Genomic DNA, 21,487 nt, shown 5'->3' on the forward strand with positions numbered 1-21,487 from the left:
TGCCATGGAGACTGGAGGAGCGGGTTGCCTTGGCAACAGTCCTGTTCCCCCCCCCCAACCCTTCAGGGCTGTATCCTGAGGTGTACCCTGGCCGGGGGTCCCCTGCCCACCACCCACCACCAGGGACTCTGCACTTGGGGCAGCTCCCTGGGTGGGGAGGGAGGCACCACCCCCCTTCCAGGGGAGAGCCCCGACTCCCAGCGCATCCCCACAGCCCTCCCCACTTAACGGTGTGAAGGAAGAGGCAAGGCCGAGCTCAGCTCCTTGGCTTTATCATTCCACACACCACCGCAAGCCGCTCCCGCACCCGGTCCTGGCCGGGAGGCGGGCAGGAAAGCTGGGTGCAGCGGGGGCTGGAGGCCTGGGCAGGCTCCGGGCACCCCAGGGCTGTCCTCCCGCTCCAGGAGAGCAGGGACCCTGCAGAGAGGGTCAGAGGGACGCTGGGTCCCTCTCCACGTGGCAGAGCAGCTGGCAAAGGGGCACGCTTCATTGCCACCAGCCCCCGGGGTGCTCTGGCACGGTCTGCTGGGCAGTGGCTACAGGCACACGGATTGGGGAGGGGGAAGGACAACGGTGGCATCAAAATGTGCCACTGCAGCAGCTGGGGGTGGGGGGGTGGGTCACTGTCACCCCACCTTGCCTGCTGTGTCCCACCAGCCCTGGTCTTGCCCCTGCCATTCTCCCCATAAAGCCACACGCTGGGAAAGCAAAACAAGGGAAAAGACCTCTGTGGCTTTGCGGGGGTGTCAGGGCTCGGAAGAAGACACGGGTCAAACAGCCACTAGCCGAAGGAGAACCCCGTCACGGGGCAGGGGACTCAGCTCAGGCACCAAGTACACATCCCCCAAGCCTTCGTGTTCAGAGGAAAGACAGACTGGCAGACAAAGGGAGGATGAGGAGGCTATAACTCTCCTGCCCTCCCAAAAACAGACAGGGGGGACACCATGACACATACCCCCTCCCTCCCCCAACAAGACTCACACAGCTGCACGCAAGGGGACAGCTGAGATTTCTGCAGGCTCTTGGCTTGGTTCGTGCTGCCCCCCCGGGGCACCCCCCAGGTGCTCTCAGGCCTGGTAGAGAGGCACCACGCGGTCAATGGGCCCCCGGCAGATGGGGCAGAGGCGGCTGGGCAAGGCCTGGAAGCAGCGGAAGCAGCAGCAGATGTGGCCACAGCCCAGGAGGACGCACTCGCGGGGCCGCGTCAGGCAGATCACGCAGGAGTCCTCGGGCTCCCCATCCCCAGCCTCTGCGCCGTCCAACTCCTTGTCTTCACGCTGCTGCTTGAGGCGGGCGCGGCGGTAGGCACGGCACAGGGCGTGCAGGAGGACGGCCAGGCCCGCCGCGGCACACAGCACGGCCGCCCCTTTCCAGAGCCCGCTGGCTGACTCCAGCTCTGCCAGCACCGTCTGCCAGTCCCCCAGGCACAGGAAATACTCGCCCCCCTGGGCTGGCGGCTGGAGGTGCAGGGAGCCGTCGGGGTGCAGAGCCAGCTCCCCAATGCCTGTCAGCCCGGCCCCCACCCGCAGCATCTCCTCGGTCTCCAGGATGCCCTTGGGCTTCTCTCCGCTCAAGTACTGGCCCAGCAGGTCACGGAAGCCGTGGGCCGGCTGCTGGAACCGCTCGTACACCGTCTCCAGCGGCAGGCAGACAGCTTGGAGCGGGCTCTCCACGCTCACCTGTGTCACCGCCTCGGTGTCTGGCGAGGCCAGCAAGAAGGGGACAGTGTAGACCTGCTCCGAGAGCACCCGCTCGCTCTCGCTCCTGCAACAGGAGAGTGCAATGCTGGGATGTGGACAACGCAGAGGAACTCTGGGCTCCTGGAGCTGAGCTGAAGGTAGGGACTAAAGCCTTTAACTGAGCCACTTTCTGCCTCTCAAGTGGCCCCAGAGGACCGGGGCCTGGACCCACCCACTGGTGCAAGCCCACTCCTGCTGTTCCCTCCCATCGCTCACCAACTCCGGGCCAAGCTGTTCCAGATCAGCCGATGCTCTTTCAGAAGCAGTTTCTGGATGACACCCTGCAGCCCCTCATGGTAATGGCTGGTCAGCGCAGCCTTGGCTGGCAGCACTATGCCTAAGGACCAAGAGATTCATCACTGCTGAAGGAGAGCCTGGCCCCTGTTCCTCGTGTGAGGCCACAGGGTCTCCTTACCTTCCAGAGCAATGTAAGGCAGGCACCTCCCATCAGCTGCAGACACCAGTGCTGGTAAATCGTCATCAACCTGGAGCTTTGGGGCCTCCTGGAAGAGCAGGGACTAAGCGTGAACACACGGGCAGGGGGAGACGGGCTGGCAGGCAGAGGGTGGGTCATGCATGGCTTTGTGGGGATCTCTGGCAGGATGTGACCTGCTTAGTCCTGAGCATCATGACACTGGCAGAGGATGCAGCAGGCTGCAGTCATCAGCAAGGTGCAGCCGAATCAAAGGCTCTTGGCCCAGCAACGTAGGGCAGCAGGGAAGGGACAGTGGACAGGAGAGACCATCTGAGGGACGGGACTACCTGTATGCGTGCCATGACCCTGGCTTTCTTCCTGTACAGGTAGTAGAAGAGGCCGGAGAAGGCGAGGCTGGAGCCCAGACACAGCAGCTCCCCAGGCGTGATGGGCGACGCATCCATGGTGCCAGGCTCAGGCAGCACGCCTGCAAGGTGAGTGTGTTGCCTGGGGGAGAGGGCCGTGTCAGCCCAGGGGCAGAGATGTCCCAGTGCCCCTGTCCCCAGGACAGGGACATCCCACTGGCCCTGTCCCCAGGGAGCTGTCGCCCAAGGCCAAGCCTGCCCATGGCCCCGGCTGGGGGCAGTTCAGCTCCAGCACCCACGGGCGCCCGGCAGCGCCAGCCCGACGCAGCACGCCTCGCCCAGCCCGGGTCTGACCCTGCACCCAGGATCGGGCCGAGGCCCAGCCCCCCTGACCCAGCCCGGGCCCTGCACCCAGGGTCCCACCTAGGCCCAGCACCCCCAGTTCGGGCTTATCCCCCCCGATCTGGCTCGGACCCAGGCCCGGCCCGGCCCCGCCGCTGCCGTTCGCGCCGGCGCGGCCCCGCTGCCCCCCGCTGCCCTCGGAGGCCCAGGCCCGGGCCTGGCCCCGCCGCGCTGCCTGCTGGGAAATGGAGTGCAGCCCCCGCGGCGCGGCGGCGCGGCTGGCGCGGGCCGAAACTACAGCTCCCAGCGTGCCTCGCGCCGAACTACGGCTCCCGTCGGGCCTTGCGTCCGCCGCCGACCGCACTACAACTCCCGGCGGCCGTTGCGACACCCCACCCCCAACCCACCCGCGGGGTCCCATGCGGGGAGCGGCGTGTAGGGGGCACCCCGGTATGGGGCTGGGGGCGCCGTGTGCGGGGACGCCCCGGCCGGGCACAGGCTCCAGGCGCTCTGCGGAAAGGGCTTGTCCATGGCCTGGCCCCAGGGCAGGATGGGGTCACCCCTGCTGTCACCCCACCTGGGGGGGGCAGTGGGCCCCCTTGGCTGGCCTTTCCACGGGGAGACCCCCACGCCGCTGGGGATGAGCCGGGGCTGCGGGGCTGTCCCAGCCCGGCTCTTGGCTTCCTGTCACCCCAGCCTCACCCAGAGCCGCCCTCAGTGCCCCCCAGCCACCCCGCTTGGTGCCAGCCAGCAGCACGGCCACCCCATGCCTGTGGCTGGGGGTGACCCGTCCCCCCGACCCTGGCTGAGGGTCAGCCCTGCGGCTGCCGTTCTCCTTCCCTACACATCTGATCCTCTCCCTCTGTCCCTCAAGACATCTCATCTCCCGCCCCCACTCCCTGGGTCCCTCAGGATTTCTCATCTCCTGCTCCCATCCCTTGGGATGTGTCATCTCCCACATGTCCCCTGGATCTTGAGTCACCCCTTTCTGCTCCAGATCCCACCTCTCCCCACACCCCAACACCACCAAGGACCTGGAGCCGATGGAATAAGTGGAAACTGCTTTTAATCGTTAAATAAATTCAGCGACAGCCACCCACAGCTGAAGGCACCAGAGTCCCCGCTGCCGCCCGCTGGTCCCAGCAGAAGTGGATGGGGAAGCCAAGCCGGATCAGGAGGGGATGAGGGAAGAGCAGAGCTGGGTGGCCCCCAGCCTCCTTCTCCGGCAGGCTGGGAGGCAGGAGTTGGGAGGGGGTGGCTCGGCTCTACTGCTCTCCCTGGGACCCTTCTGACCTGCCTGCCCAGAGGGGGGATGCAGCACTGGGTGGGGGGCTGAGCTGTGCCTGTCTCTAGCACGTCAGGGTTGGGGGGCAGAGCTGTGTTTTGAGGGTGCTACGGCTTCTCTGCCAGCAGTTCCCGGCCCCAGGCTGTGGATGGGGGCTGCGGTGGGTGCCCGGGTGTGGGGCCTTGTGTGCTGGGGAGGGGGGCAGAGGTGGGGCAAGGTGGCGTGCGGTGTGTGCACGGGGCAGGGACCGTGACGGAAGGTGACCTGGGAGGTGGCCCCACTCTCTGCTCATGGACCAGCTCCAGCAGCCAGCAAGGTCTGGGCAGGGGGGCACAGCAGAGCACTGTCCCCTCTGTCCCCAGGACCCTCCCCATCCCTACCACACCTCACAGTGCTTGCCGGGGTTCATGGGGGAGCCCAGGGGGCAGCCGAAATGTTCGACAAAGTCCCGGGAGTTGCTGAGGGTGCCGATGACGCGATACTTGTCAGGGCTGTGGGGGTCAGTCACCAGCCCTTCGTGGGAACTCTCAGGTGTCCGGACGGAGCACCATACCTGCCGGAGGGCGAGCAGCCTCAGGGATGGGGGGCAGAGCCCTCCCTGGGGGGAATGGGGGACTGTGAAGTGGCTCCAAGGGTCTGGGGAGGGATGGGGAACCCAGCATCCCGTAAAGCCCTACCTGTGCGAAGCCCACGAAGAAAAGCTGGTGGTTGGTGAGCCCCAGGGCTGGCAGGCGCTTCTCCTCCCCGTTCTTCTGCAGCCAGGACTTGTATGCCTGTGGGAGAGGCACCCTGAAGCCCCGGGAGGGACAGGCAGGCACGGGGGTCCATGTCCCCTCAGGATGGCGGCACTCACGTTGTAGGCTGCCTTGAGCCCGCCGTTGTCGGCGATGTTCTCGCCCAGTGTCTGCCGGCCATTGACCTTCTCACGGTGGACGGTGTAGCGGCCGTACTGCTCCGTCATGCACGCCGTCCGGTTCTTGAAGGCCTCCAGGGAGGAGTTTTGCCACCATGGCCGCAGGTTGCCCTCCTTGTCATACTCCCGCCCTGCGGGACCGAGCCGTGGGGTGGGACCAGGGTATGCCAGTCCCCTGCAGACCCCCTGCTGCAGGGGATCCCAAAGCAAGGTGGGGTGCGGTGGGGACAGCCCCAGGGGACACTGGGGGACCTGGCACCTTGCGTCCATGCCCAGGGGAGATGGTGACTCCCAGCCCTTGCTCCGGGCGGGCTCCAGCCATGCACTTGTGCCCCTAGCCATCCCCTGGTGCATCCCCGCTGTCCCAAGCCGGATTTGTCACCCCAAATTCCCCCATCGACCCCATCTCGGCTCCAGGGCTGTGGTGAAGGCGCAAAGCAGAGTGGATGCGAGAGGGACCCATCCCGTGCCCCACGGGGAGGAGGATGAGGAGGGGGCCGGGGCTGCAGACACCGTGTCCTCACCAAGCAGATGGAGCGAAAGCTGCACAGAGAAGCCGGGGGGAGGTATCGGCGGGTGTCACCTGGGGAGACAGGATGATAGAAGGGGGGGTGGCCAGGGGGGCACGAGCACGCATGATGCAATGGATGGCAAAGCGGGACCCCTCTGTGCCCATGGCACCCCCTCCCCACACCGAGGCCAGGGGGCTGGTGGGGGGCCTGGTAGGGGGGGCAGGAAGATGATGGGGCTGGTGCTGCCCACGGGCTCTCACCTTGGTCATCAAATGCATGGGTCAGCTCATGCCCCATCACCACGCCGATGCCGCCGAAATTAAGGGCTCTGTGGGGCACAGGAGAGAGCCAGGTAAGTGCAGGGACACAATGCTGTTGCAGCGTGACCGTGGCCCAGGGACCCCCTTGGCAGCCTGGGCACACCGACTGTGTCCAGGAGCACCCAGAGAGACCCTGCACTGGTTGGCACCCATTGGGGAATGAGCCCTGTTGGGGACACCGGTGGCTTCACCGGGACTTTGCAGCCTGTCTTGCCTGCAGGATGTAAAGCCTCGAGGGACCCTCAAGCCCCCCAGGGCTTTGCTTCGTGACTGTAAGGGGCTCTGTGGGGTGCTTCCCCTGATGTAGCCCACACCTCCCCACTCCCGGGGGACACCCCCCATCCCCATGCCAGGCTCACTTGGGGTGGTTGCGGGCGTAGAAGGGAGCCTGCAGGATGCCGGCAGGGAAGACGATCCCATTCTTGGTGGGCAGGTAGTAGGCGTTGACGGTCTGTGGGGTCATGCTCCACCTGGGGCAGGGAGGTGGGACAGGGGACAGGGACATATGTCCCCTCTCCCCCCAACCCTGCCACCCTCCTGTGCCATCTCCCACCGTGGTTCCTCCATGCTGCCCTGCCCGGGGCTGGCACTGCTGCCCCCACCCCGTGACCAAGGGACCCTGTCCTGGGGACAAGCCAGAGCCACCACAGGTGACCTACAACGCTGTGCTACCCCATGGGGGGACCTTCTCCCTGGTGAACCAGTGCCACCCAGGCCATGCTGGGGACACTGCAGTGACACTGTGCCGGTGTCATATCCTCTGCTCCCCCCCCCAACCCTGGGCCCTCCTCCTTACTGGTCACGGTTGGGGGGTTTCCGGAGCTGGTCAGCCATCACTTTGGCAGAGAAGTTGTAGAAGTTGAGCATGTTCTGGAAGAAAGAGTCCTCCGAGACCTCGTACTGGTGAGGAAGAGGAGGGATGAAGAGGGGTCCACCCAGGTGGTTCCCCTCACCCCAGTCAGGAAGTGTTTGGTACTGGGGTGGCTTCATATCACACCCCATCGCAAATGCATCCCCCAAATAGGGATATTGTCCCATGGGGCCCCCCAGGGCTTGGTGTGAGCAGGGTCCAGATCCCCTTCCCATGAGCCAGGTGCCCCCCTACCCCGTCATAGACATCGTCCAGCTCCTTGTTGTCCAGGATGAAGTCAGGGAAACCGATCATGTCATAGATAGCATCCGCCTGTGTGGGGAGAGGCCCCAGCAGTGAGATGGGGGTGGGGGGGCTTACTGGGATGGGGGAGGCCTCCACCTTCTTCCCTCCCTGGGGTCACCTTCTCCTTTGCAGCCTGCCTGGTCTTCTCATCCATCCAGTCCAGCTGGTCTAGAGACACCTCAAAGGCTGCCCGGATCTCGCTGATCATCTCCTCAGCCTGGGGAGGGGAGGGAATGAAGTCCCCCTGCCCCCTGCAGCCCCTTGGGCAGGGAGAGGGTGGGCAGGATGCAACCTTCCCAGGGCTGGGGGTCCCATTATCCTGCTCCTTGTCTTCCAGCCCTGGGGTTTGGGGGGCAAACTTGGGGGTCCCATTGACTGTGATGGGGAGGGGACAGGGGCAGAAGCGTCCTCACAATGGCCTTGCTGTCCCGGTCGAAGGTGGCTTTGACGAAGAGGGAGCCCAGGGCAAAGCCCAGCGTGTCATCCGTGTTGGAGATGCAGGTCTGCCAGCGGGGTGTACAGGACTGTGGGAGCAAGATGGGGGTCTGTGAGACACCCAGCCCTGTCCCCTGCTCCCTTCCCCCAGCCCAGCTCTGCCCCCTCCCCAGGGGGTAAATGCTCAGCAGCTAAACCCCCATCCTGAAAGATGATCCCTGAGTTCCCTCTGCAGCATCCAGGGCTCAGCATCCCAAGGGCATCCCAAGGGCAGATGTGATCCTGGCTGCTTCCAGGCTGGGGGCAGAGGGAGCTGGTCCCGGGGCGCCCCATTACCTTCCTGGTGCCATAGAGTGTCTCCAGCAGCCTTTCCTGGGCTGTCTCAAAGCGCTGGTCCAGGCTGGAGGCTGTCTTCTGCACCAGGTTCCAGATCAAGTAGTTGTTCAGGATACTGTGGGGGCAGGGAGATGCTGCAGCTCATCAGGGTCCATGGGGATGCCCCAGCCTCCAAGCCACCAGTGAGCCCAAAATGCGGCCCTGCCATGGGGGCAGCTACAAATCAGGTACGGCTGGGGGCTCACGGGCCCCTCACCTCCTGTCGGTGCCGTTGATGAGGTCAGAGACCTGATGGAGATAGGTGTCCCCGTACACCACCACGGGCTCCGTGTCCGACAGCTCCAGCGGGGCCAGGGCGTAGGACAGGTAATCCAGCCAGTCGATGGAGGGGGCCAGGGCCTGGAGGGGACATGGGGCCGTGGCACCCAGGTGCTTGGCACAGATCTGCCCCATCCTGCCTGACACGGGGGGATCCCCTGTGCCAGGGGCAGTGCTCCCTGAGAAGGTCCCAAGGTCCCTCACCACCCCAGACCCCTTCTCTGCCCCCAAGACCCCTTCCTGTGGCTCCCCGCTGCTCTCAATGCTGCAGGACAAGGAGGGGACCCCAGGAACCCCCATGCAGGGTGGCAGCTCCTCCCAAATTCTAACAACTGAGGGGATAAGGACCTTACTCCAGCACCCAGCTCATGTCCCAGACAGATGTTGCTGCTCGGGGTGTCCTGGGGCAGGGGGGGCAGCAGTGGGCACGGATCCCTCAGTATCCCAGTGGGTGACCCTCCCTTCCACCCCCAGAGGGTTTCCGCAGGCTGTGCCCACCTGCAGCTCAGCGACACTCATCTTGTGGTAGATCTTCTCATCGTCCCGCCGCTCAGCCTGGGGCACGGTGATGTTGGCCAGCTGGGTTTCGAAGTCCAGCACCTGCTGCATCTGGAGCCGGGTGGGCTCCGGGGCACCCCCCAGCAGCGTGCCCAGCTCCACCATGTAATCCAGGTACGCTGCCAGGACCTGGTGGGACCCCGAGCCCCAGGCTCAGTGCCAGCTGCAGCTCATCCCCCCTCCCCGGGGGGGTTCCAACCTGCTGCCTGGGCACTGTGCTGCCCGATGGGCAGGGTGCAGGTGCCAGGTGTACCCCAGTGCTGCTCGCACCCCAATGCCATGGGTTTCCCACGATTGCTGCTGGCAGCGCACCCAGCACTCAGCCTCACCCTCTCGTTGGCGGTCTTGTTCAAATAGTAATCCCGGGATGGGAGGAAAAGCCCCGACTGGTCCACCTGGGGGGAGAGAGAGGCAGCATGGGCAGCCCGGTGCCCCCTCAGTGCCCACCGCCCCTTGGTGCCAAGGTGCCAACCTGGATGACGTTGCTGTTGGAGCTCTTGGAGTCTGCACCCACATACACCGTGAAGAACGGGGTTGCCCGGTATGTGCCTGACACCATCTTGAGTACCTCCATGAAGCTGGTCTGGTTCCAAGAGCCGGTGACATTCCACCCCCCGATCTGCTGGCAGACGGACCTGGCACCTCAAGGAGGGATGGGGTCCGTCCCCGAGAGCTGCCCCCTCCCCAGTTATGTGAAGAGCTGAGCGGGAGATGAACTGAGCCCCGACAGCTTGGCCCACATGTGGATGGCCGCCCACCTTGTCGATGAGTTCCATGAGGGGCTGGGAGCCCAGCTCCTCTATCCTCTGCTCCTTGAGGCAGGACAGGTAATACCGCTGCGTCTTCCGCTCCGCCTCGCTGCTGGAGTTGAAGGTGGCGTTCTCTGTGGGAGGCTGCGGGTCAGCCCCAGGGACATGGGGGCTCTGCCCGCCTGTGCCTGGAGGTCATCCACACCCCAGTGTCCATGAGCCCATCAGTGCCCACCTAGGAGATGCTTCATGATGGCCTGGTTCTGGTCCCAGATGCTGTTGAAGGTGCTCCACTTGGAGCGCCCGTTGGGCAGCGGGTTCCGCTTGATCCAGCCCCCGCATGAGTATTGGTAGAAGTCCTGACATGGGTCTGTCTCCACATCCAGGGCCTCCAGGATCTTGCTGGCCACCCGGACACAGGCGTCGGTCAGGCACGTGCTGTGAGAGGGATCTGGCAGGGAAGGCATGCCTGGGGCTGTGCACGTGTGCCAGGGGAAACCAAGGCACGGAGCGGGGCCAAGCCCTGCCTGCACCCTGGGGCGGGCAGAGCACCCAGAGCAGGAGCTGACCCATCCCTCCCTAATCCTGATGTGTCCCCCCCCGGGTGTGGGGACACCACTGCCACCCCAGCAGGGCTGCAGGGGCCCATCCCTACCTCTTCGGTACTGGACGGCCAGGGCGATGACAGCAACACCGAGCAGCAGGGCCAGGGAGACGGCGACGGTGCAGAGCACCAGCTCCAGCTGGCTGCGCGAGGCCAGGCGGCTCAGCAGCGGCCCCGGCCCCTTCCGAAACCCCACCTGGGCAGGAGGAGCACCAGCCATCGCACCACGGGGGGGACCGAACCTCCTCGCCGCTCCCCCTTCCCTCCCCCACCACTCCCCGGTGCCTGGCTTGGCTGCATGACGAGGCGGGGACCGGGGCATCCCTCTGCAGCTGCCCAGGGCACCGGCCCCGGCAAGCCGGCGGTGGGTGCTGGCAGCCCCTCCAGCCGCAGGGAAGGATGATGGCCCAGGCACACTTTCTGCCGCATTTTGGCTGCCTCCCAGCACGTCCCTAGGGACAGCCAGGGCCGGCTTGGCTCCCAGCCCTGCTCCTGCTGCCCACCCGGCTGCAGGCAGGCTCTGGCTGAGGGCGAGGAGGGGGCCCAGGGAGGATGGAGAGGGGAAGGATAGGGGGGGGCTGAGGCAGACCTCACCTCCACACTGTCGGGAGAGGCACTGCCATCCCCCGCCGGCTCTGGCCCCTCGTCGTCCTGCAGCGTGGCACGCTTGTAGTCGGGCATCTGCCGAGGGAGGGAGCAGGCTGGGATGGGGGCGGCTGCCCCTCACTCTGCCACACCCTTCAGCTCTTACAGCGAGGTCTGGTGCCCACTCAGTGGGTGCACAGAGGGGCTGGGGCAGCCCCTGACCCCCCTAGACGCACCTGGGCCTCCCCCTTAGGCTGTCCCCAGCCCCGGGTGGCCCCGGGGAGCACGGGGAGAGCTGCTGGTGCGGGACTTGGGGGCTGGCACCGGAGCATCCCTCCGTGTCGCCATGGCAGCCGTGGCATCAGCCCTGCCGACAGGTGCCACATCGACACGGAGACGTGGTCTCTGTTGCCAGGCAACCATTGCCTAGTTCTGCTGCCTCGCCCCTCCTCCCTCGCCTGGAACTTTCCATGCAGATGTGCACCGGCTGGAAACATCTGGAAGCACCTCCCACCCCATCCCGGCCCTGGGGGTATCCAGGGTGCAGGGCTGAGCCTGTGTGAGCAGAGCGTGCGGGGGGAAGAGGGGCATTACCAGGGGTGTCAACTGGCAGGGCAGGACCCCTTCACTTCTGGCCTTGTGGGGCAGCCTGGCAGGGGCTACTTGCACTGACCCAGCCATGAGGGCTGCCAAGGACTTGGCCAAGAGGGAGATGGTGAAGCTGAGCCAGCAGCTTTGGGGGGGTGGGGAATGAGATGGAAGAAAAAGCTGGAGACTTTGGTGGAAGAGAATCAGCAATGCTGCTAGTCACAAGCCATCCTTAGGTTTCAGAGTTAACTCCTGGGTGGGTTGCGGCTCACGCCCCTGTCTGTGCTGCAGACTGAGGTGGATGCCCTGAGGCTGCCTATGGAGCTGGTGTTGGGGACCAGGAAGGAGTTGGGGTGGGGAGGATGATGGGCAGGGGGTGAAGCAGAGCAAGTACCCCATGTCCAGCTCTGCCCACTGCCACACCACTGGGACAGGGAGGGGGCTTCACTAAGCGCTGCCGCAGCTGGAGGGCGCGGGGCTGGGATCGACAGTTGGCAGGAGCTCCCCGCTGGGGCGGGTGTCTGGGAGCCGCTGGTGTTAGGAGGGACAGCTCGGCATCCTGTGGGAGCTCAGCCAGCCAGGCACCCCCACAGTCCTGGATCCCCCAACACGCTCCTCTCCCCACCCGGATGGTCCTCGACCTCCTGGGCACCCGCTGGCAGCACCCCCTCCCCGGCACCTCCTGGAACCCCCAAGGAAGGAGGAGGACCTGGTCCTGGGGTTCCTTTCACCCCTCCGTGGGGCTGAGACCTGTGGGGACAGGGCCCCCTGCTCCCTCCAGGTGTGCTGCCTTGGGGGGCACCCTACAGGCAGCATCACTGAACCCCAGGTGGGCTTCATGCCTGGGCGGAGCAGGGTCTGTGGGGCCATCTCCGAACCGCCCCAGCTCCCTCTGCCCAACCCCAGGCTTTGGGGGGTCCTTCCTCCTCCTTCTTCCCCCGCCCCGTGGGGGACAGGGACCCTCCAGCCACCCAGTTCTTTCAGCCTTGGCCCCACACAGCTCCCTGAACCCCCCAGGCTCTCGCTCCCCCGCACTCCCCCCAGCGCCCCCCCAGCCCCTCCTCCCGCAGGCTCTCACAGCCCCCCCAGCCCTTCCAGCTCCTTGGGCCCTGCAGCCCCCGGGCTCCCCTCTGCCCCGGCCCCCTCCTGCCCTTCGAGCCGCCCCCTCTTCCCCCCGAGCCGCTGGTCCCCCTTGTGTCCTCCCGCTCCTCCTGCCCCGCTCCCCGCCCGTTGCCCCCGCCCGCCTTGCCGCCGCCGCCCCGGGCACTCACGGCGTGTCCGAGCTCCTGGAGGGCTACGTTCATCCTGGCCATCCCGGGCCGCCTCCCGCCTAGCTCCGCTCCCCGCCCGGGCCGCGCCGGGCCCCTGCCGCCGCCGCAGCGCCGCCTGCCTCCGCCACCGCCATGGTCCGCACCGGGCGCCGCGCCGCCGCCGGCACTGGCACCGGGAACGGGCAGGGATGGGATGGAGCCGCGGGGGCTGGTACCGGCGGGGCACGGCCCGCAGGCACCGGGTGGGGGCGGCTGGGGCCGGCGCCCCGGGGCTTGGACGGAGCGGGGGGCACGGGTGCGCAGCCCGGTAGCACCGCTCCGCTGCGCCCGGCCCGGCCCCGCCGCCAAGGTGACCGCCGTGCGCACGGGAGGAGCCCGGCACCGGCGGCCGCACCAGCACCCGCACCCTCGCCACTTGGGCTCACACAACAGGCACCGGGGCGCTGACGGACATACCGGCACCGGGCTTCAGCAGCCGGGGAGGCACACAGGACACGGGGTACCGGCACGGTAACAGTGCAGAGCCGCAGCCGCCCAGCCCGCCCTGGTACCTGGACACAGGCTCGAGTAGACGCACACACACACTGACTGACACCCTGCTCCGGTACCCCGAGGCACCCCGAGGTCACCGGCAGACCCACGCCACGGTGCACGGTGTGACAGGGTCACGCACACGCGGGTGTGCACAGCCGCGGTCACCGCAGCGGTGGCGAGCGAAGGGGAGGCCCGTGGCTGTGCAGAGGCTTGCACCCCGTCTCACCACCTCGCCAATCCTCTGCTACCACCTGTCCGGGACAGGGTGTCACCGCAGGTCACCCGCCCGGTGCCCAGGGTGCTGCCAGGGGGGCAGCGGTGTGCAGGGGGTGTCCGGGTGCAGGTATCCGGATAGGGTCCCCCCTTAGCCTTTGGGATAGAGGGTGCACAGCTGACATGTGGGTGCTGGGCTGTGTCACGCCCCTAAAAACATCAGTGGGGAGATACCTGGCACCACACCCGCTGCTCGGGGGGTCCCCAGGGAGCACAGCCAGGGGTGCTGCCCGGGGGGGTGGGGGGAAGATGCCCCCCGGGGTGTTGCCCGAGGGGGGCTGGGTGAGTCGGTGCCACCAGCCTGAACTGCGGTGCTCGGGCGCACACGTGCGCAGGGGGGGAGGTGTGTGTGTGGAGGGGCACGGGGCTACCCACGGGTGTCCGTGGCGAGCCGGCTTTCCACCGAGCCCGGCCGCCTCGGACAATGTCATCTCATTTGCTCGGCGCGGGTGGCACGGTGCTCCGCGCCAGGGTGGCGGAGCGCCGGATCCCCCCCAAACGAGTGCCAGCGCTCCCCGGCAGCGCCGGGCCCCCCCCGGGGCCGGTGCCGGTGCCGGTGCTCGGCGCTGCAAAGCACCGCGACACACGGCGCGGCCCCGCCCCTCGCCCCGCCCCCGGCGCGCGGCGCCGGCGTCACGGTGGCGTCGGCCGGCGATTGGCGTCGGGCGCGCGCGGCGCGCAGGCGCAGAGCGGCGGGTGCGCGGCGGAGCGGCCATGGACGCGGGCGGCGGCGGCGGGCAGAGCCGGGTGCAGGGCGGCCCCGGGTCGGGCGGCGACGAGAAGCCCGCACCGCCCTGGGGCCGGGACCGCCGGGAGCAGCCCGCCGGGCCCGAGAAGGAGCAGGAGCTGGTGAGCGCCGCCGTGCCGCGGGCTGCAGCTGAGTCACGGTCCGGCCCGGCCCGCGTCACCGGTGGGGCGGGACGTCACCGCACGTCACGGGGGCGGCCGGCGCTCCTCCGGGGGCGCCGGGGCTCCCTGCGGCGGGGGGCGTGACGTCACCGGCGAGAGGGGGCTCCCTGCGGCGGGGGGGGCGTGACGCCGCTGGAGCGGGGGGCTCCCTGCGGAGGGGCCGTGACGCCCTGGGGGTGCCCGCCTGACGCAGCCCCTGCCCTGGGGGGGGCGTGTGGGGCTCTGGGGGGTGGTGTCGCTGGAGTGGGGTGGGGGGGGCCGTGATGCGCTTCTGGCAGCAGGGACTACGGGGGTGGTCTCAGGGTCCCCTTGGACCGCGGGGGGGCTGCCTCTGGGCAGGGGCTGCCGTCCCCGCCGTGCCCTTCTCCGTGGGGCCGCGGGGGGGGCGCTCCTCGCGCTGCCGGCACGGGTAGGCTCTTCGGGAAGGGTGCTCCCAAGTGATGGGGGCGCTGACCCCCAGCAGCGCTGGGGTAGGATGATGCCCTGGGGTCACCGTGACCCGGTCCCCCTGCAGCTGCAGGGGATGCTTCCACCGCTGTCCTCATGGGGGGTGTCTGTGCTGGGTGCCCTTAACTCTGCTTTCTCCTCCTGTGCGTTTGGGCAGTCAGAGGAAGACAAGCAGCTGCAGGATGAGCTGGAGATGCTGGTGGAGCGCCTGGGGGTAAGTCTGTGCTGTGCCCCTCGGCAAGGAGCTGTGGAAGAGTGAAGCAGCAGAGCCCCAGCCAGGACTTAAGTCTGTCTGTCCCTCACTTACGGTTGTTCCCTGTGCAATGGAGGTGGAGGGGGGGGTGAGCAGGGCCCCTCCTTCACTGCTGCAGTCTGTCCCCCAGCCTTGCTGCCTGTCTGGCCTGTGCCCAAGGAACCTCTGCCTCCCTCTTGTGTGGGTGGCTTCTGCCCTGCTGTGCTTTCCCTTCCTAGCACTTGGGCTGAAGGAGGCAGCCCAGGGTGGGGAGGCTGCTCTGCTCAGAGCCACAGCTGTGTTTGAGGAGGGCTGGCGGGTTGGTGGTGCAAGAAGCAGCCTCCTGCTCCCTGACAGGCAGCTTTCTTCTGCAGGAGAAAGATACGTCCCTCTACCGCCCAGCCCTGGAGGAGCTGCGGAGGCAGATCCGCTCTTCCACCACCTCCATGACCTCTGTTCCCAAACCCCTCAAGTTCCTACGGCCCCATTACGGCAAGCTGAAGGAGATCTATGAGAACATGGCTCCGGGAGAGAACAAGGTAAAAGCTCTTGGCCCCCCATCCCACGTGACTGGGGGAATGATGCTGGGGCAGGTGATTGCAGAGCCCTCTGGACCCCCTGTTCTCACATCACCCTCTGTGACTTGCTCTGGTGGATTATAACTTGCCAGGGCTGTGCCTTTGCTGCCTGTGACAGCTTGTGGGTGCAGGGAGGGTGTTGTGTCCCTGGCTGCCCCTGCTTCCTCGTGCCTGGTGTGTGTCTGAGCCCCCGGCACTCTTTCCCCAGCGCTTTGCAGCAGACATCATTTCTGTTCTGGCCATGACCATGAGCGGGGAGCGTGAGTGCCTGAAGTACCGGCTGGTGGGCTCCCAGGAGGAGCTGGCATCATGGGGGCATGAATACGTCAGGTAAGCCTGGGCAGGAGCAGGGCTTGGGGAAGGACAAGGGCTCAGACAGATTTCCCCAGCGCTTTGACTCTAGCCCGCCTGGGAGATGTCCTGCTCAGCTGCCCCTGAGAGACTTGCACATGTGTCACCTCATCCTCTCTCCACAGTGATTTGCTACCTGCAGAGATCTTGCTGCCATTGCCTCTGTAATCTCTGCTCTTAACCCTCTTCCCCCTCTGGGCTTGTCCTTCATAAGCTCTCACAGGAATGTGGGGTCCCCATAAACAATGCACAGCCCTGGCTAACTGGTAGCAGCTGCTCCCCATGCTTGGGGCTGGGTGAAGCTGTGGCAGTGATGTCCCTCTGTCCCTGCAGGCACTTGGCAGGGGAGGTGGCCAAGGAGTGGCAGGAGATCGATGAGGCTGACAAGGCTCAGAGGGACACACTCCTCACCCTGGTCAAGGAAATTGTCCCGTACAACATGGCCCACAATGCAGAGCATGAGGCCTGTGACCTGCTCATGGAGATTGAGCAGATGGACATGCTGGAGAAGTACATCGATGACAACGCCTACTCCAAAGTGTGCCTCTACCTGACCAGGTGAGGGGCTCAGCAGGTGGAGGGGGACTGGTCCCTGGTGGGCCCAGCTTGCCTGGCGTGGTCATCACCCTCATGTCTGTCTCCTCCTCAAAGCTGTGTAAGCTATGTCCCAGAGCCCGAGAACTCGGCTCTCCTGCGCTGTGCCCTGGGCATCTTCCGCAAGTTCAGCCGCTACCCTGAAGCCCTGCGCCTGGCTCTGATGCTCAATGATGTGGAGCTGGTGGAGGACATTTTCACTTCTTGCAAAGATGTGTAAGCGGAGACTTGTTCCCCGCCCTCTGGGGCCTTCACCTGTCATGATGGGGCACGGCTCCCCATCTGGGCAGCGTTGGGTTGGATCCCACCGCCACCGGAGGTATCTGGGAGTTTGGACTGAGACTCTTGTCCCTGAAAACAAGAAGGGCAAGAGTGGGCCGTCTCTGGGCTGCACTTGTGTGCTTCTGGAGCAGGGCAGGTTGGCTCACCGTTTGGTGAACGTGTGTTTGTGCTGGGGCTGGCTGGGGTCTGGGCACTCGTGAAACCTCTCCCCTCTGCACAGAGTTGTCCAGAAGCAGATGGCCTTCATGCTGGGCCGCCACGGGGTCTTCCTGGAGCTGAATGAGGATGTGGAGGAGTACGAGGACCTGACTGAGATCATGTCCAACGTCCAGCTCAACAGCAATTTCCTGGCCTTGGCCAGAGAGGTGCGTGTCCCAGCTGGGAAAAGAGCCCTGGGCTGCCTCCAGGTGTGGCTGCCTTGGCTGCTGGACTCTGTGTCAAGATCTAGGAAGAGATATTTTATCCCTACAAGCCTGGCCAAGCACCTCTTGGAGACATTGCTGTTGTAGGGCAGCTGCCCTGGGGTGTGCTGGCCAGGAGGTAACCCCCTTCTCCCTTATCTCTGCAGTTGGATATCATGGAGCCCAAAGTGCCGGACGATATTTACAAAACCCACCTGGAAAATAACAGTAAGGGCTTGTGTCGTGGCCTCTGTCTTCCCTGCCCGTGGGGAATTCCTGGGACTGCAAGGCTCCTCTGGGCCAGGGAAGTGAGCTGTGTATCCTGAGGTGGGCAGATGGCCTGCCCCAGGGTCTCTGACCTGGTGTGGAGCAGACCCAGCTTCCTGCTGTGGATTTGGGCTTCTCCTTCCTGATGGTGGTGGGACAGGTCGTCATCCCCCCGTAGCGTGGAATGGCTGTGTGGTGGCGGGCTGGCAGGGCTGCTCTGGCTGCCCAGCTCACCCTGACACCGTTCCCCAGGGTTCGGGGGGAGCGGTTCCCAAGTGGACTCAGCCCGGATGAATTTGGCCTCCTCCTTCGTGAACGGCTTTGTGAATGCTGCATTTGGACAGGACAAGCTGCTGACAGACGATGGCAATAAATGGTTGTACAAGAACAAGGACCACGGTGAGGGAGCTGGCTGGGCAGGGGCTTGGGGTCACTACCTTGTCCCTTTTGGGGGCCTGCTGAAAGTGGGGCTGCAGGGCACGGCTGCCACTGAGCTGCCCCGTGTCCCTGGCCACCACCTGCCCCAGACAGGGCGCATCGATTCAGGGCTGATGTTGGCTCTTCTCCCCTGGAACTGCAGGGATGCTGAGTGCTGCAGCCTCCCTGGGCACGATACTGCTGTGGGACGTGGACGGGGGGCTCACACAAATCGACAAGTACCTGTACTCCTCAGAGGATTACATCAAGGTCGGTGGCACTGATCCCGGCACGGGCTCTACGGCTGTGTGGGGCAGCCCCTCTGCGGGCTGGGTGTGCAGTTGGCTCAGAGAACGGTTGACCTTGCCTTGGTCTGCTCTGCAGCTCAGCTCCTGGCTGGAGAGGGGTTGGATGCCCTGTGTGCCAGGTTTTTGAGCAGCTCACAGCAAGGTGGGGAGCTCTTGGGGACTGCAAGAGGCACCCTTGGGGTCCCCTTGTCACAGAGCTACGAGCTTTGGACTGCTCAGCTGGATCCAGAGTGGCGTTGCTCACTTGGTACCAACTTGCCTGTCCCGGGGAGTGGGTGTAACGTGTGGAGTGATATTAGTCACTGGCTGGCAGGGAGCTTTGTGCATTGGTAGCTGGTGCATGACGGTGCTTCTGCCTTGCAGTCGGGAGCCCTCCTGGCCTGTGGCATTGTCAACTCAGGGGTGAGGAATGAGTGTGACCCTGCCCTGGCCCTCCTGTCCGACTATGTCCTCCACAACAGCAACACCATGAGGATCGGAGCCATTTTTGGGTAAGGGCCTGCTCCCAGCCTCCCTGTGCTGCGCAGGGGGGCGCAGCTCTCCCCTCACGCTCCCTTGGACTCTCCTCCGCAGGCTGGGGCTGGCATACGCAGGCTCCAACCGTGAGGACGTCCTGACTTTGCTGCTACCTGTGATGGGAGACTCCAAGTCTAGCATGGAGGTAGGGAGAGAGACAGTGTTCACCTGGGGTTTCTGCTTCCCCACCTGGTCTCCAGCAGCTCCAGGGAATACAGGGGCTGTCCTGCCCCTGGTTTGGGCTCTGAGAGCAAGGCTACATGTCCCAACTTGGTGCTGTGCTAGAAGAGCACCAGGGTCCCAGTTTTCCCCATCTGAGCTGCTCCCACGATGGGATTGCAGCAGATGTGGGAGGGTCAGAAGCCATCAGGTGTCCCAAGAGCCCAAATTTTCACACAAAGTGGGGACCAAGGGTACCCCAGTGCTCTCTCGGGCTGGGCGGCCATCAGCCTGTGCAGGCCTGGCCCTGAGCTGTGGGTCAGCTCCCTCTGTGTGGTCCTTATGTACAACGTCTCCTTCCCTCCTTCACCAGGTGGCTGGTGTGACTGCCCTGGCCTGTGGGATGATCTCAGTGGGCTCCTGCAACGGGGACGTTACCTCAACCATCCTCCAGACCATCATGGAGAAATCCGAGACGGAGCTGAAGGACACGTATGCCCGGTGGTTGCCGCTCGGCCTGGGCTTGAACCACTTGGGTAGGGCTGGGCAACGCCAGTGGCGCATGAGTTGGGAGGCAGGGTGGGAGCATCCCTACACCATTGTCCTCTAACCACCATACCTACCTCGGCAGGGAAGGGAGAGGCGATTGAGGCCATCTTGGCAGCGCTAGAGGTGGTGTCGGAGCCGTTCCGCAGCTTCGCCAACACGCTGGTGGACATCTGCGCCTATGCAGGTGAGCTGGGCTGACTGAGGTGGGGAAGGCAGGGGTGGGTCTTGGGTACTCTGCCTGCTGATCCTGGCTCTCTACTCTGTCCCCAGGCTCAGGGAATGTCCTGAAGGTGCAACAGCTGCTGCACATCTGCAGCGAGCACTTTGACTCCAAAGAGAAAGAGGAGGACAAGGACAAAAAGGACAAGAAGGAGAAAGAGAAGAAAGAGAGCTCAGCTGACATGGGGGCTCACCAGGTGGGGAAGTGTGGGCAGGAGGACCTGTGTTCCTTGGGGCAGGAGCCAGCTTTGGGGCGATCCGTAAGGCCTTTGTGTGATCAGAGCTGGAGGAAAACAGCCCCCAGCAGCATCCGCTGCTCTCTCCGTCCCCCTGAGCTCAGGGTGGGGCGCAAGGGCTGTGAGAACTTGAGATTTGGGCTGGGTGCTCCCTGCCTGGCGCTCAGTGCCTGTGTCCCGGCAGGGTGTAGCGGTGTTGGGGATCGCGCTCATTGCCATGGGTGAGGAGATTGGTGCTGAGATGGCTCTGCGCACGTTTGGCCACCTGGTGAGTGACACTGGGGGAACAGCACAGAGCTGGGAATAGAGAATAGAGACTGGGTCTTGCCTCATGTCTCTGTAAACCTCGCTGCCCTTGGTAAGCTGGGTCTAACACCCGCCTCCCCTCTGTGCAGCTGCGGTATGGGGAGCCCACCCTCCGCCGCGCCGTGCCCCTGGCCCTTGCCCTTATCTCGGTCTCCAACCCCCGGCTCAACATCCTCGACACCCTCAGCAAGTTCTCCCACGACGCTGACCCCGAGGTCTCCTACAACTCTATCTTTGCCATGGGCATGGTGGGCAGTGGTAAGCCTGGGGGACAGCCCAGTTTGGGGCTTGGGGGGGGTGTGGAGGGGGGAAGGTGGGAGGCCTGAGCCGTGTACCCTCTGCCTTGCACCCAGGTACCAACAACGCCCGGCTGGCAGCGATGCTGCGGCAGCTTGCCCAGTACCACGCCAAGGACCCCAACAACCTCTTCATGGTGCGGTTAGCCCAGGTATGATCCTGCACTCGCAGCGGGGAAGGGGCAGGCTGGGGTCCCTGCCCTGGGTGCGGGAGGGGAATGGTGTCCCGGGGGTGTCTCCCTCCTGCCGGGCAGCGCTGAGGGTCTCAGGCTTTACCCCACTGCTCTCTCACGTGTTTTCTCTGCCGTACCAGGGCCTGACCCACCTGGGCAAGGGGACGCTCACCCTGTGCCCGTACCACAGTGATCGCCAGCTCATGAGCCAGGTGGCCGTGGCCGGGCTGCTCACCGTCCTCGTGTCCTTCCTGGATGTGCGCAACAGTGAGTACTGTGGGCTCGGCCTCCCCAGCACCCCTCTGCCTGTGGGGTGGGCACTGCTCAGCCCCTTTTCTTCTGTCCCTCCTCCAGTTATCCTAGGCAAGTCCCACTACGTTCTTTACGGCCTCGTTGCTGCCATGCAGCCCCGCATGCTCGTCACCTTCGACGAGGAGCTGCGCCCTTTGCCCGTGTCGGTTCGGGTAGGACAGGTAAGGGGCACGCAGAGCCGAGGAGGGGGTGCTCTGATATCCCTGCCTCTCCCCGGTATTTACCTTGCTTTTCTCTTGCAGGCCGTGGACGTGGTGGGCCAAGCAGGCAAGCCCAAAACCATCACTGGCTTCCAGACACACACGACGCCGGTGCTGCTGGCACATGGAGAGCGGGCAGAGCTGGCCACGGAGGAGCACGTGCCCGTGACACCCATCCTCGAGGGATTTGTTATCCTACGCAAGAACCCCAACTATGATGTTTGAGCCGAGGGGGAGGGCTGGGAGGGGTGGGTAGGTGGTGGGGGTGGGGGGTGGGAAAAACCTAGTTCGTTTGGTTTTGTTACTGACAGGCAAAGAAATAAACTATCTGGAGACTCTAGTGTGGCCGTGCCCTCCTTGTGCTGGGGCTGTGGGGTGGGCACAGATCCCCCCCGAGGGGACCTGCTGTCCCTGGGGGCTGGGCACAGTGCAGACCC

At 65.2% G+C, this 21,487-nt stretch overlaps 3 protein-coding genes across 9 annotated transcripts; 1 reads left to right on the forward strand and 2 right to left on the reverse strand.

The window, feature by feature from the left end:
* Positions 1 to 274: 274 nt before the first annotated feature.
* Positions 275 to 3,062, reverse strand: LOC141963083 (mitochondrial ubiquitin ligase activator of nfkb 1-A-like). Of its 2 annotated transcripts, XM_074912052.1 has the most exons (5): positions 2,943 to 3,062; positions 2,502 to 2,661; positions 2,155 to 2,242; positions 1,956 to 2,076; positions 275 to 1,764 (listed from the first exon to the last, which is right to left on the reverse strand). In XM_074912052.1, the coding sequence occupies exons 2-5, from the start codon at positions 2,616 to 2,618 to the stop codon at positions 1,068 to 1,070; spliced, it is 1,023 nt and encodes a 340-aa protein (XP_074768153.1). In that variant the 5' UTR covers positions 2,619 to 2,661; positions 2,943 to 3,062; the 3' UTR covers positions 275 to 1,067. The 2 variants fall into 2 exon arrangements, with proteins under 2 accessions (XP_074768153.1, XP_074768154.1); XM_074912053.1 differs by lacking the exon at positions 2,943 to 3,062 and having other exon boundaries at positions 2,502 to 2,931.
* An 854-nt stretch (positions 3,063 to 3,916) lies between these two features.
* On the reverse strand, positions 3,917 to 12,989 carry ECE2 (endothelin converting enzyme 2). 6 transcript variants are annotated; one of them, XM_074912223.1, is made up of 20 exons: positions 12,948 to 12,989; positions 12,492 to 12,657; positions 10,642 to 10,728; positions 10,099 to 10,243; positions 9,679 to 9,894; positions 9,453 to 9,577; positions 9,167 to 9,313; positions 9,024 to 9,089; positions 8,635 to 8,823; positions 8,075 to 8,217; positions 7,819 to 7,933; positions 7,461 to 7,571; positions 7,166 to 7,264; positions 6,997 to 7,074; positions 6,688 to 6,791; positions 6,251 to 6,361; positions 5,832 to 5,899; positions 5,000 to 5,190; positions 4,824 to 4,919; positions 3,917 to 4,699 (listed from the first exon to the last, which is right to left on the reverse strand). In XM_074912223.1, the coding sequence occupies exons 2-20, from the start codon at positions 12,531 to 12,533 to the stop codon at positions 4,523 to 4,525; spliced, it is 2,310 nt and encodes a 769-aa protein (XP_074768324.1). In that variant the 5' UTR covers positions 12,534 to 12,657; positions 12,948 to 12,989; the 3' UTR covers positions 3,917 to 4,522. The 6 variants fall into 6 exon arrangements, 5 of the variants coding, with proteins under 5 accessions (XP_074768324.1, XP_074768323.1, XP_074768325.1 ...); XM_074912222.1 differs by lacking the exon at positions 12,948 to 12,989 and having other exon boundaries at positions 12,492 to 12,823; XM_074912224.1 differs by lacking the exon at positions 12,948 to 12,989 and having other exon boundaries at positions 12,486 to 12,823.
* Positions 12,990 to 13,985: 996 nt separating this feature from the next.
* On the forward strand, positions 13,986 to 21,283 carry PSMD2 (proteasome 26S subunit ubiquitin receptor, non-ATPase 2). Its single transcript, XM_074912520.1, has 21 exons — positions 13,986 to 14,147; positions 14,812 to 14,868; positions 15,261 to 15,425; positions 15,673 to 15,794; positions 16,149 to 16,373; positions 16,467 to 16,625; positions 16,912 to 17,056; positions 17,260 to 17,320; positions 17,612 to 17,758; positions 17,940 to 18,046; positions 18,448 to 18,575; positions 18,658 to 18,745; positions 19,133 to 19,295; positions 19,391 to 19,492; positions 19,579 to 19,724; positions 19,948 to 20,031; positions 20,159 to 20,327; positions 20,423 to 20,517; positions 20,679 to 20,805; positions 20,893 to 21,011; positions 21,093 to 21,283. Exons 1-21 carry the CDS (start codon positions 14,013 to 14,015, stop codon positions 21,273 to 21,275), a joined length of 2,727 nt encoding a protein of 908 aa, XP_074768621.1. The 5' UTR covers positions 13,986 to 14,012; the 3' UTR covers positions 21,276 to 21,283.
* Positions 21,284 to 21,487: the final 204 nt, after the last annotated feature.

Source organism: Athene noctua, chromosome 8 (assembly GCF_965140245.1).
Source record: "Athene noctua chromosome 8, bAthNoc1.hap1.1, whole genome shotgun sequence".
Lineage (NCBI taxonomy): Eukaryota > Metazoa > Chordata > Aves > Strigiformes > Strigidae > Athene > Athene noctua.

Coding starts and splice junctions, on each gene's coding strand:
- LOC141963083 (XM_074912052.1), bottom strand. CDS start 2,618: ATGGATGCGTCGCCCATCACGCCTGGGGAGCTGCTGTGTCTGGGCTCC. Junction 2,243..2,501: donor GGGTCATGGCACGCATACAG/GTAGTCCCGTCC, acceptor CTGCTCTTCCAG/GAGGCCCCAAAGCTCCAGGT. Junction 1,765..1,955: donor AACAGCTTGGCCCGGAGTTG/GTGAGCGATGGG, acceptor CTCCTGTTGCAG/GAGCGAGAGCGAGCGGGTGC.
- ECE2 (XM_074912221.1), bottom strand. CDS start 10,964: ATGCTCCGGTGCCAGCCCCCAAGTCCCGCACCAGCAGCTCTCCCCGTG. Junction 8,218..8,634: donor TGAGTGTCGCTGAGCTGCAG/GTGGGCACAGCC, acceptor TGTCCCCTCCAG/GCCCTGGCCCCCTCCATCGA. Junction 4,920..4,999: donor GGCTCAAGGCAGCCTACAAC/GTGAGTGCCGCC, acceptor CCTCTCCCACAG/GCATACAAGTCCTGGCTGCA.
- PSMD2 (XM_074912520.1), top strand. CDS start 14,013: ATGGACGCGGGCGGCGGCGGCGGGCAGAGCCGGGTGCAGGGCGGCCCC. Junction 17,759..17,939: donor GTACAAGAACAAGGACCACG/GTGAGGGAGCTG, acceptor CTGGAACTGCAG/GGATGCTGAGTGCTGCAGCC. Junction 18,576..18,657: donor AGGATCGGAGCCATTTTTGG/GTAAGGGCCTGC, acceptor TCTCCTCCGCAG/GCTGGGGCTGGCATACGCAG.